At 36.8% G+C, this 14,032-nt stretch overlaps 1 protein-coding gene across 1 annotated transcript; it reads left to right on the top strand.

The window, feature by feature from the left end:
- The first annotated feature begins 299 nt into the window (after window positions 1-299).
- On the top strand, window positions 300-1,612 carry LOC113072816 (esterase OVCA2). The gene is made up of 2 exons (XM_026245787.1): window positions 300-643; window positions 801-1,612. The coding sequence occupies exons 1-2, from the start codon at window positions 478-480 to the stop codon at window positions 1,304-1,306; spliced, it is 672 nt and encodes a 223-aa protein (XP_026101572.1). The 5' UTR covers window positions 300-477; the 3' UTR covers window positions 1,307-1,612.
- Window positions 1,613-14,032: the final 12,420 nt, after the last annotated feature.

Below are 14,032 nucleotides of genomic sequence, written 5' to 3'. Positions count from 1 at the left end.
ATGAGCCACTGAGAACGCAGCACATTTTTCTACAGGGAACGCTTGCTCCCTGGCGTTTGAATTCGGAACTACATTTTTGTTTCTAATTGCGGGAGACTAGAATGTATAATGTATATGTTTATTTAATGCATACTTGGAGATTTATGAAACATCAATAATATAAAAGCGGGTTTTATAAATAATAGCTCTAGTGGTAACTTGTATTCTGGGATTTTTTTCTTAACAAGTTGCAGTTAAGGTTCGACTGGGCGGAACTCTTGTTTCGTTATGTTTCAACACGGTAATAAACCAGTCGCACAAAAAGGAAACATACGTTTAGTTTCTTGTCAGCATTTCGGTTAATTGTTATTTTATTTATTAAAACAACACAGCACAATATAACTGTATTATTACGTCGACTTTTCCCTGTTTGCTTTTAGCAGTCTCTTTTTTTCGATTTTGGAGAATAGCTAGAAAAGCTTTGACAAATAATAAATAATGTCTAAAGCTGCAGTTCCTCTGCGAATTCTCTGTATTCACGGTTATCGACAGAATGGGAGCTCTTTTAGAGAGAAGACTGGAGCATTACGCAAATTATTAAAGAAACAAGTGGAGCTGGTGTATATTAGTGCACCACACCAAGTTCCTGCTGTTCAAAACGAAAGTGAGTGTAAAACTGATATTATGTTTGCTGTACATCAAAATCAAGTGGGTTGCCTAGTGTCAGATGTACATTAAAATTATTTAAGCCCTCTTGGTACGTTCGTATCATTTTTTAATCTGTCAGTCTGATCTTATTACTTCTTCTTCAATAAATTCAGCCAATCAGATGGCCAGTGGTGGTGATGAGGACCAGAGGGGCTGGTGGTTCTCTGATGTCCAGGCACGAAGTTTCAATGCTCAGCAGGAGTGTGAGAGCAGCCTGGGTCTAGAAGAGAGTATAGAGACTGTGAAAACTGCAGTGAAGGAACTTGGCCCCTTCGATGGCATCCTGGGCTTTAGTCAAGGTGCCGCCCTGGTGGCTATGCTGTGTGCCCTGCAAGAACAAAAACTGGAGGCTGATTTTAATTTCCGCTTTGCCATCCTGGTCGCCGGATTCCGCAGTGTCTGTTCCCAACATCAGCGGTTTTACGAAGGCACGGTGATAACAATCCCCTCTTTGCATGTATTTGGACAGGATGACCGTGTAATTCCAGAGGAGATGAGCCGAGATCTGCTGCCAGCGTTTGATGGAGCTCAAATCCTCATTCATCCTGGTGGACACTTTGTCCCGGCGGCATCTTTGCACAGGCAGACATACAAAGACTTCCTCAAGAAGTTTGAGTGAGAGGATAAAAGAGTATCTGAGAGTTCCTGGCATAAATCACGTCTAAATTAAATGTACTTCTTGAAATATTGCTACATTGTAAAAGCCTTGGAAATTGAATGGTCAGTAATAAGATGTTTTACACTGATCTCAGGGACATGGTTACTTGAATGAAGTGCTCTATTGTTCGTTGTCCAGCTCATTTGCTTCACAGAGTCCATCTAAAGGATATTTCGGGGTTCAAAACATGTTAGGCTCTGTAGCATGGATTTGTTTGCCACAGAAAATAATATTAATATATGATATTAAATAAAATATCAATTATAATATATTTGGGAGTTTTCGTTTTTCTAGAATTGTAATTACAGATTTTATATTCATTGAACAGTTTATTGAACCTGGGAAAAAATTAACAGAAAATCTTTGTTAAATATCATATTTGATACATCAGGCTTTTATGGCTTATGTAGTATGATATAGGTGAATATGCAGCTCATACTCAAGGAGGAAATAAACACACTTAACTTTTATTCGGAGGCCCAAACTGAACAAAAATATGCAATTCGATGCAGTTCCTGATATTTATATGCCCAAAAAGTTGAAATCCTCATAACTTGTAATGTAAATAAATGAAAGTATATAACAGTATAGCAGACTAATTTAAAATGTATTTAAATTCCAGTTGTCACTCTATATCTACCAATAATATTTTTTAGAAAGATGATACTTAAGTTCTTAGTTTTATGATCAGGACATATTGTTATATTCAAAACATAAAATCCAATGCAATAAAATGATGACAGAGATACAAATAAACTTTCATAAAAAACCTGGTGTATTGCCTTTGATACTCACATTTTAACATGACATCAATAATTTAGAGTTCTCAGAAACTTGCATATCAAATATTATACAGTCGGTCTAGTAGAGTCAAAGCAGGCATGTTAATTTAATTTTATAGTTTGATGAAGTGCTTATATTAATTATTCTATACAACAAAAAAGTGTTAGTGGACTTGTAAAGTCCTTAGGTTGTTGGAATACTGTTCTGGGGGATGAACTTGATGAAATTCGTGGGTGGATTTTCTGTCTGTAATTTGAGTTTAGTGCTGACACATGCAGTACCTCCGATTTCCATTGGGGGCGTTAGTGAGAGTTTTTCCCCTGAAGTTGTTTATCATTTTGATTTCTTTGTCAGTGTCTGTGTCTGTGTGTGTTTGTGTGAGCTCACAGGCAGATTGGGGACTGTGTGTTCTCGTGTAGCTTAAAGGGAGTCTGGCGGCCCAGGATTCATCATGATTTCCAGATGTTTGTGGGAAGCACTCCTCTATTCTCACTCATTCTTTCCAATGTAGCCGGAGCGTCCCTGCACCGTCCCTTTCCTTTAATTGAACTGATCTATCACTTTTTTCCCACTCTTTCTGGCTCCATCCCTTTCTTCTTCTTGTAAATGGTTATAAAACTGCTCTCTCTGTAAAACAGCTCAGATATTAGGCTTTGATTTATTTTATAAGCAGTTCACACTGTAAAAGGGACATGATGATGGGGGCGGGGGGTAAAATTAGGAAAAACTTTCATGCTGTTTTTGCGTTCCACCAAGAAACTTTGCATTTGCTCGCAAATCTTTTACATTCTTTAAAATGATTTGTGAGCAAATGCAAAGTTTCTCAGGGAACACAAAACTTTTGTGAGTGAATGCAAAGTTTTTCACAGGAAGGCAAAAGTTTTGTGAGTGAATGCAAAGTGTCTCGAGGAAATGCAAACGTTTTGCAAAAGAATGCAATGATTCTTAGGGGAACCAAACTTTTTGCAAGTAAATGCAACATTTTTTCAAGGGAATGCAAAAGTTTTGGATTGTTGCAAGCAAACAGAAAAGCAATGAAATTTTCCCTCTCATTTCAAATCGTTTCTGTCATATTTCCTTTTAAGGGCTCCAAAGGGTTTTACAGAAACCTTTAGGAACGTTGCAATTTCTTCCATTTATTTTTCTATGAGAGATGCACATCATCATTTGTCTTTTTTCTTTTTCTGTTATTTTTCTTTCATTATTTAATATCTATTTATTTATATATAATTATAAGAAATATTATATATAAATATGTAGATTAAATATTTTTAAATATGATTTCATTATTAACACATTTATTTTGCTATCAATACCAAGTCAATGACCACATTTTACAGCTTCCCCCCACCCCTCGTTTGTTTTCCCCTCTTTCCTGCCACGTGTCTCTTTCTCCACTCAAACAGATGGTTTTGATAAATGGAAGACAAGAGAAGGGGAGAAACACAGAAACTCCCTCTTGCCAGTAAGTTTTACAACAGCTCCGTGACTCCGGGCCTCAGGAATCCATGGTCTTACACAACAGCAGTGGTCAGGGGTGTAGAGGGAGAGTTGTGTATGAAATGTCTGGAAAAGATAGACGTGAGGGTTGTGTCAGGCTATATTTTGACTCTGGTGCATTATAGTAGAAGGTAGGACCTGTGCAACCTATGTTAAAAGTAACAGGAGGTGTATTTTTGTTTGTTTTTGCTCTTGTTTTTATTTTTTCTGAGGAATGAGGAAGGTGTGGTTTTGAGAATGTGGGTGGAGCTACAACATGTTTTTATAAGAGTAGTAGGACTGAGTAGTTTCATCCTGTGCCTTTAAACAATCTTTTGCATCCTGAAAGCTGGTTATATGGACTTTATCACATTATTTCTGGACTTTTGTATTTATTTTTGCCTTAATACTGGAAATCTACATCTTTATGTGAGAATTTTGAGGAGTGATGCCTTTGGAGAAGTGATGATTTTGGGTATCTACTATCTAATTTGTCATACGTTGGAGTCATGTATGTGTTGTCATACAGCCAAACATGGTCTTATTTCAATGATTTATTGTGTTTATTATAATGGTTTCTGTAGTCTACATAGCTGTAGCTTATATATGTATGTATTTATGCATGTATGTATGTGTGTGTGTGTGTGTGTGTGTGTGTGTGTGTGTGTGTATTAACATATAAACTTAAACTTATAATAAGATGAATTATTATAATAAGATAAATCTTGTTGAAATGTTGCTTTGTATATTTGAAGAAAACTGAAAGATACTTAAGAGGTTTCCCAGAAGAGCAGATGAATGTTAATTCCAGGAAATTTTGTTATGGTGAAGAGGTCACTGTTTTGGTGGTGTGGCCGAACCGACCAATCAGATCTCAGCAGTGACAGAATAGGTGGAGGGAGTTTCCCAAGGAGATTACTTAACCTAAAGAACAACTATGATGTCACTGTGATGTCAGTGTGAGGAAGCACATGGTCCGTATTTACAAACAAGAGTAAGACAGGGTGAAGAACAAAGGATTTTTCCTACGAAAAATGTTTAATGTTCTGAGATAGGGTTTTTTTGTGGGATTTTTTTGTTACTGTGTTGTTGAGGGTTTCTCTCTCTCTCTCTCTCTCTCTCTCTCTCTCTTTCTCTCTCTCTCTCTCTTTCTCTCTCTCTCTCTCTTTGAGGGGTTGGCAGTACCTTATAACCAGGAAATCAGGAATTCATCCAGCAGAGTGTGATTTGAGTTACTTATTATTTATTTCCAGCTTGATCCAGACACACAGTCCTGCCACTTCATGGTTTTCCTGTTTATGTGGACACACATTTCCTGAGTTCTTAACTTTCGAAACTCATGTTTTCTTTCTATCCTTCTGTCTTTCTTTCTTTCTGAGCTGCTTGGACTCTCTTTGCTATCATTGGTAAGACCTACAAGGTTTCGGTGAAAAGGAAATGCTTCGATCTGAACCAAAACGTTACAATTCTTGTGGTTTGGCTGTTCCTTTTCTTTTTAGTTGTTACCAGGGCAAGTTTGGGTCAATCAGAGGAGCTGACAAATCACAGACTATACTTTCAATTTCTAATCACTGCATTTAATGTATCTTATTAATTTGTATTTGTCTATTTAAATGGATATAATTTATTGATATGGGAAAAAAAACTGAATTTAAACTTTTATTAGAGCAAATCATGTTGCTGTTTATGTCTTACATTATTTTCTCTGCTTTTCTGCTTCAAGGTCTGACATTGTCCAGTTTATCTTCTTTTAGAGGCTGAATGTGTAATTAATCATTCTTAGAGTGGCAGTGAATCTGTCCGTCCCTGTATGATGCCCTTGGCCCTGAACAGTAAGAGTTTATGTGCTGAGGTTCAAGTATCAGCACATGGTCTCTTACTTGTAGGGAAAAGAGTCTCTATCAACCTCTCATCACTTTGTTTCAAAGTATTCACTTTGTTTTTTTTACTTTTGATCATTCAGCAACAAATATGGAATGTCGCAAGTTTAGCATTAATGACGCAACAATTTTCAGAAAGTTTCCAGATCAAACTTGAGTAGTAAAGACAATACAAAAAAGAAAAAAAAAGACCTTTTTTTTTTTTAAGGAAGTGTGGTTATTTACTGCTGTCTGCTAAATGATGAAATGTAATGGTCAACATGGTTAGACAAAGATGCTCAATTTTTTTTTTTTTTATTAACCCAGAAAAAATAATAATAATCAGATAACCCTGAGCAAAACTATTGATTTTACCACTAAGTAATACGGAAACTAGAAAATAAAAATGCAGAAGAACAGAGAAAATACTTTTTAAATCAAATGTTGCCTGTTAAATGATTTAAAAAAAAATGTAATGATCAGCAGGGATTAGATGCTATCTTTTTTTTTTTTTTTTTTTTTTTTTTTTTACTTGGACCCATTTTAAAAATGTAGACAACCCTGGCTACAAATGTTTAATTGTAAAAAAAACTGGCATAATTTAAAAATATTCAAACCAAAACAGGGGACATTGTGTTTGCATGTTGATATTTTATTTACTTAAGAAACTCATGAAAAACATTTCTGAATATAATTTCTTTCTATTACATAAAATGGTACCAAGCACAACACTTGCCCACAGATTGTTTTCCGCAACTACAAACTCTCTCCTCAAGAGGGCGATGTTAAACTGCTAAACTTGGATTTTTTTTTTAGCATTTGGGCCATGTTCTATTGCCCGCTACTGAAAATTACTGCAGATTCAAATACATTTAGACAAGACATCCCTGCCAGTTGGATATGTATTAATTACTATCTGAATTCACTAAAACAACTGCCCTGCTGCTGTATCAGATGGCACTGCAACCAGTAAAAAAATTGTATAGGTTTCATCAGTTATACAGTACATTAAACAATATTCGTTCACCCTATCCTTATTGAAACTGCCTCTCCTTGTTCCACAGGAAATTGTCTGGAAAGAAAAGAGCAATCATTGGCACTCCACATTAGAATGAATCACTTGGCCATCAGGGAAGAAACTGAATCATCAGGAAAACATTAGAGAGAAACAATTGTATATTTTGGTACAGTACATGCATCAGTTACAATGGAAAGCGAATCTGTTTGTATTGAAGTATGTTGTGCAAAGAATAAAATTTTTGGTCTCAAATCAAGAACTTCAAAGAATCACAATCTAGCTTTGATGTATTAAGCAGGCAAAGTCTGAGAAAAAACATGTTTACTTTGAAGTCAACAGAGACGTCTTTCAATTGAGTTTCAGAAGGAGGAAAAAAAAATATATATATATACAAGTCAGACATTGACCTACTTTCTGAAATCATATCATTCTGCTTCTTAGAAAAGCCTCCATTAGCTACAGTTTCTGGTTAAACACATGAAACATAATTCAGCCAGAATCATTTCTGATTCTTTCAGTTGTTGCTATAACACCTGCCCCTTGGCGACCATGGCTGTAGACTGTTACCATGTGCCATCGCTACAGTAACAATCTAAAGCCACGGTCACCATGGAGACAGCAGAGTAGGTGTTGGCATGGTAACTGGAAATAGTGCAGTTCTATTGGCTTGTTAGATGAAACGCCATGCCTCCATAGCACAGGACTCCCCCAATACAGGCTCAGATATACACAACTGTTTGCCGTCACAGCCGAGTATTTCTGATGAATGCGTGCATGCGCATTTTAACAGCGTTCCCTTTTCTATCACAACCAAAGTTATACAGATGTAAGGCAAAAACCCTGTATTAGTGTTGTGTGTTTGTGATGCTGGAGCCAGACTTCAGTAGCCATGACTGTAGACTGTTACTGTACTGTTGGACTCCATAAGCAGTAAGCAGTCTAGAGCCAAGGTCATGAAGTGCTGGCAAACTGGTGAAGACTCACATTATAGTCATGCTGGGCAAGATCGAGGTGAAGTCAGCTCACATGGAGAGACGGAACAGCTACTGCAATTAAAGAGACGTGTTACAAAAACCACAGCTGAACTCAAACAAGTTTTAATAAACACCTAAAATGAATCTACATAAGATATTGCTTTAATGTAATAATTGATTGTGGCCATGAATCTGATACATAACAGGGCTTATTTCATTAAAAGGGCAGTGGTTTGCCCAAGCAGAATGTTTTCGGGAACATTGATTCCCATGAGCTTCGCTGCTGGGTCAGTGACGTAGATGCTGGCTTGAACCCCTTGAAAGTCGTTCCATTTCCTGAAAGCTTTTTTTGATTCTTTTATTCTCCATATATTACCTTTTATTTATTGACTCTTACTGGTAGCCCAGTGCTAGACTGCTTAAATTAATTTAAATGCATTCAGGTCTGAAAGGAAGATGTAGATTGACAGCAATAACCGCTGTCCATGGTGCTGAAAACAACTGCTTTTACTCTATTCTAATGGACTACCATTTATTATACAGTAATAGTCCTACTTCACAGCATTGTGTTTAAATATATGACTGATTAAGCTATTATCGATTAATTTTAAAATAATTGTTTCTTTTACTTAAAAAAAGTGATGTAAAAAGAAATTTCATTCAGAAATTGCTAGTAAATTCTACAAACAATTACAAAGAAAAGGCAAGTAACACACTGAACGGAATGTAACATTTTGAAGTAGTAAGACTGAAATGGTATTTTCTTGTAAAACCTGCTCAAATAATCTAGTTTGGTAGAGTTATATGCCTCAAGGTGGTGACAAATGAATAGTAAAATGAAATGAAATGGAGAAGTTAGGCGAAATATGATGAGCTGACACCCTCAGCTTTTATAGCATATTTCTGTACCCAGCTTTAGTGTTATTCTGCTCCAACTATCTCATTTAAAATAATTCAGACATCAGAAACTAAAAACAGTGAGGATGAGCAAATAATGTTAGAATTAACATTTTGGTTACACTGTTCCTTTAAGAAACAAAATATATCTCGGGTACTTGTTTTAGTTCAAAATATAGCCTATTGGTCATTAGTGTCATTAGTTATGCTTATTCAATTGTACATTCATTAATTTAGAGAGAATGAATAAAGATGTCATAAGTGAATGAAAACGGACCCTTCTTTAACACCCCCGCTAAAAATAAAATGATTGTGCTACAATCGTTGTGTGTGAGTGTGTGTTTGAAGCTGAGCGCGCGCTGTCTCTTTAAAGGGTTACTGTAGGTGACTACGAATCATCTGCAAAGTGCGCAATAGTGACGCAAACATGACTTCAACGCCTGAATACACGTCACAGAATCTGTGTAGAAAAAAAAGTAACGGAAACGTTAGGTAGGAAGGAAATTCATAGCCTACACTCAAGAGGGGAGGACTGAGGGAGATAAAACAAACAACAACAAAAACGACTTTGTTGAATATAACGGCAAAAATAAAACAATAGTTAGTGGTGGTTCGAAGGCATCTAACGTTACAGGAAAGAAAAGAGAGCGGGAGTGTTGCCATGTCTAGCTGTAATAAGCGACTTGATAATTGTTTTCTCTCTTAGAAATATGCGGTTTTAGGCTTAGAATACACACTAGACTGATTCGAATGGGTCCTTTTCCTACAGCTACTTTTATTTCGAAGCCTTTTACAAGGAATCATTTCCATGCTAATTTAAGGTAAACGTTTTTTTTCTGTCAGGACCAAGCAACAACGACGACAGCCATCTCTACCGGAAATCTCCCGGTGTCACACATTCACGAGAGTGTTTTACAGCGAAGACTCGGATGTACGTACGTACATTAGATGCTTCACTTACAGCGACATAGCGGATAGACTTATTTCACGAAATGTATATACATATACACTGCAAAAACATACATTTCTAACATGTCTGTGACATTACCGAAAAGTTAATACGTAATGAGGCAAACGTATAATGAATAATAATACAAATTCTAACTTCACGAATTAATTGTCTACTCTTTTTAGATCATATTCTTTAATTTAACTCGTGAAAGCAAGCTTTTTTTCAGCACCAAATGCATTGCCCAATAGACTGTTCTCTTTAAAGGGTCTTCATGCTGCCCACGTGCGAAAAAAGTGAGTCACACTGCAGCAAGTTTCAGGTCGCCTGCAATGTGCCGTACATCTTTTAATAAACACGCACTACAATTATTATCTGGAAAAAGAACTTCTAAGACTTTAGTATTTGGCAACCATCAGGTCATTTCTAAAATGAACTTCCAGGCTGTCATCGTGTCGTTTTCAACCAAACAGTGTCAAAACACACTTACCTTGAAACACAGAGTCCTCGCCAAAAAATGCAGTCGATTTTCTGATGGCTGCCCGTTTTTCTAGTACCTTGTCTATTAGATGTCGGCGCTCCAGGAGGATGGCTTGGTGTACTGCCTAATGAGAAGTTCTTAGTGTCTCCATTTGGGCCACTGTCTGAACTCATCACGCTCGTCTTGTCTCTTTTCCTGGTAGAAACAAGCAGCTCTCAAGCGCTTTTCTATCTACCGTGCGCTTTTTATAGAGATCTGATAGTACTAGTAAGCTGGAGAGGGAGGGGGACTCATTCACCTAAAAAGCATCACCTACTCAACTACGGCGCGTGCACTACGTCATTGACGGAATTTTGTCAACGGGGCTACTATTTATAAAGACCAAGAAGAGTTTGTATTCTCACAATGCACAGTTTAAACGAGCAAAGAACGATTATATATAGACTATGCATCCTTGTTCCTACAGCTGAACCTTCCAGTTACACTCTCAAGACTGCAAATATATATCTAAATACATTTATTTATTGTTCTCTTGTTGCTATTCATGGTTTACATCCACACAACCTTTTAGTGTATTTTTAGATGTTAAAGGATGTTAAATAACAACTATCATCGGAATCATTAAGCATCTTGGTTTAACCAATATATAACATCCAAACAACCTTTTCACCTATGAATTAACTGGCATAAATTGCATATCGTGACTGATCAGGTTGCAACACTTTCCAGTGTACTGCTACTGGAACAAATATTACACAAAATGTGGGAGTGTAAAGGCCACATTTACCAAAAAATACGGCAGAAACACACATATTTTATGGTTTAGAATTTTTTTTTTTTTTTGATGTAATACCACAAATGAACACATACGATGTTTTCAGTTCAGTGTTTCATCCAAGTGTACCCCCTTTATTTGCTACTAATTTACACATTTTTGTGGATTATGGTTGTATTTGTAATACTGTAACACACACACACACACACATATATATATGTATGTATGTATGTATGTATGTATGTATATTAAAGTTAGAGACATTTAGGCACAAAAACACGTGTTACAGATGGTGAAACAGTTACAGCACCCCTCATGCTTCTAAAGTGTACCTTCAACAAAAGCTTAAAGTTAGGCTTTATGCCATCAAATCATCTTGGTTCTGCTTTTATTTTCATTAAACTTTATATAAATATATCCATACTGTATAATTAGTGAGGTGTAATGAAATCTCTAGATTATATATTATCCTACGTGAGCGCGTGAGTCGTGATTCCTCGCGCGACGTTCACCCCTTTCACACCAATTCATTGCGGACGCCCTTTTTCCAGCAGGAACGGAAAATCGCAGTCTAATTTCTTTTTTGTTTATGCGGCAGAAATGTCGACAGCCATTCGACCGTTGTAATAAACCGATTTGAATCATATACACGCAGAATGTCGAAGCTCTCTGCGGATTGCGTCGCTGAATCATTCTCGAAGAGAAGCTTTTGTTTTTCAGACAGACGTCAATGGGAAGCAGTCAAAGCGGCGAAGGACTGATGATCCCCCTGAAATCGATACAAGTGTAACTCGATTTGAAGTCTCTTAGTGCGCTGAGAGCACGCAATTGCGTACAACCGGTAGTCTACGTCCTCATGACCAATTCTGGATAGTGATTTGGGGAACCCTGAGACGTAACGCCAGTGTCAGACGGGTAGCTCGTATTCTCCCTCCTGAACGTAGGATGATCAAGACAGCGGAATACACGGGCGTGCCCCCGCAAAGGGTACGTCCCCGAGGAAGTTTGCCGCTTTTCTAACTTTGCTGTGCTCTTATCAACTTACATAGAATATTATATTTGCAAACATATTATTTATAGCAACAGTTACTTCTTTTTAATAACTTGCTGCCAACTCACATACGAACTCGTGCTGCTTGCCTCATCGATATTGTTTTTAAGAATTGTTTTTAAACCACCCCTTATAGGCACCTTTTTTTTTTTTTGCATTGTTAGATGTTAATAAAGAACACACATTTAATAGCAAAATAAATATTTCAATGTTTTGAGATTTGAATTCATTTCGCATAGACACACACCTTAAAAAGAAAGAAGCAGATATTGCCCAGAAAAAGAAAAAAAAGATGGATTTATTGAACACATGTTAACCTTTTGAGATACAACAGAGGGACATGTTGTCACACTATACACCACACCCAATGAAATCCTGCCTAATCAAGTTAGAAGTCATTGAATGTAAAGGAGGCTAGATGAGTGATAGAGTTTGGCCTGGCTATGTCCAAAATCACATACTATCTTGACTAAGTACTTATTTTTAATAAGTACTTTGTGACAAAAGAATTACATTTGAGAAATATAATACATTTTGCCTACTCTATTATGGCTAGTGTGAATTCGGACACTTCTTTTGTCACATATGTTTTTCAGCTACTACAGTATATAGTAGGGAATAATGTGATTTCGGATGGAGCCTTAAGTTTTTACAGTAGCACACACCATATAAAGGTCTGAAATCGTGTAACTTTCAAAACTTTTTGAACATTTGAACAATCAGCTGAACAATCTGTATATTGTTAAACAACATACAATCAAACAGTGCAAATGTACTTCTATCTCTCACAGCCTCATATTCATTCTGGTCAAAAATATGGTGCTTTCCTGACTGAGGTCTATACAAGCCAACAGGTATTTTTATGAATAAGTTATATGGAATTGCACTAAAATAAATTTAACAACTTGCCCCAACCAGACATTAATTAAAAATGAGAACATCTTTTAACCTTTCTTATTTCAGTCTATGTTTTTGATATATAGTTGACCCTTGCCTGAATTTATATGCCATTTGAATGTTATCCAATACTATTAAAAATATAATATTGGAACGTTAGATTGGATGACAGAATTTGCAAAATATTATAACATAAGAAAGATTTGAATTAGAAATTTAAAACCAATATACAAAACCGCAAACCACTGTGCAATATTCAAACAGTATTCAAATATTTATTAGCTCTGTGGTTTTGGAGATCCCGTTTCTGTAATAAAACATGAATCTAGTTGTTTCACAGACCCCATTCTGAACTTCAGCAGGACATTTCAGGTGAACACGTGCCTTCCTTCATGAATTTACAGAGAAATGCACGCATCACCAATTGCAGGAAGCTCACTGCCGGATTCAATTTCTTTTATTTCAGAGCGGAGGACAGAAAATAACTTGGGAGGCTGCGTTTACTTCCGTTTCTATTTTCAGCGGCCCATCTCCTCATCAGGAGCTCCTTTTTTGTCATCACTACCTACCCTGCATCCCTCCATCTTTTGATTATTTGATTCCTATTTGTTTATGAGTTTGTTCCAGCTGTGAAAAGTTTTTTGTTTTGTTTTTTTCCCCGTACTGTACACCGTAGTCTTTGATTACCATAATATTCATTATGATAAATGAATAATTTCATTTCAAGAACATGCTGACCTCCAAATGTCCTGGTTTTAAAATAACAGGATAAGCATATCTTTAACATGGATGAATATGTATATGCAATGGATAATTAAAAAAATAACTCTGAGACATTGGTCATGTGTGGGGATATTATACAATTTACTGTTTGTTAAAGCTTTCATTAAAAATAACAAGTAGAGATCTTGAATTTTGTTATCTCCCTCTCTCTCACTCTTTCTCTCACTCGCTCTCTATTTCGTTGTCACTTCCGCCCACCCTTCTCATCCTGCTCTTTTCCTCCCTCTCCAATGTATTCGCCCCCACAGAAACTGTCACCTCCCTCCATTTTTTCTCTCCATGCTTTTCGCATCTCTCCACGTTGTCACTGTATTGCTTCTCTCTCCCCGCATTTGCAGATGTTTGCTAGTGACACCGATAACGATATCAGAATTTCTAAAGATTGATTCAAAAGGCGAGACTTGATGTCTGGAGAAAGGAACTGCTCCCTCCATCTCTGTCTCCCTTCTCACTTTTTTCTCTCTTTTTTTTTTTTTTGTATCTCGTTCGGTATTCGCTGCACAGAATGCACTCAGATCAATACAAAAAAAGCCCACACCCCTCCCTTATCCTCTGCCTCCTTTTTCTTTTCACCCCCTCCCACCCACCACATCTCTCTCTCTGACTCATGCAGAAATCCCTGCATGCCTGAGCCCAGTTTGTGTTTTTTCTCTCTGATTGCAAGGCTGACTTGCATATAATGAGGTTTGCCGGAGAGAGCGAGTGAAAAAGAAGGATGAGCAAGAGGCAAGTGGGTTCTGA

This window comes from Carassius auratus, unplaced genomic scaffold (genome assembly GCF_003368295.1).
Source record: "Carassius auratus strain Wakin unplaced genomic scaffold, ASM336829v1 scaf_tig00010793, whole genome shotgun sequence".
Classification (NCBI taxonomy): domain Eukaryota; kingdom Metazoa; phylum Chordata; class Actinopteri; order Cypriniformes; family Cyprinidae; genus Carassius; species Carassius auratus.
Note: the sequence above shows the minus strand (reverse complement) of the source record. Positions and strands in the feature narration are given on the sequence as shown.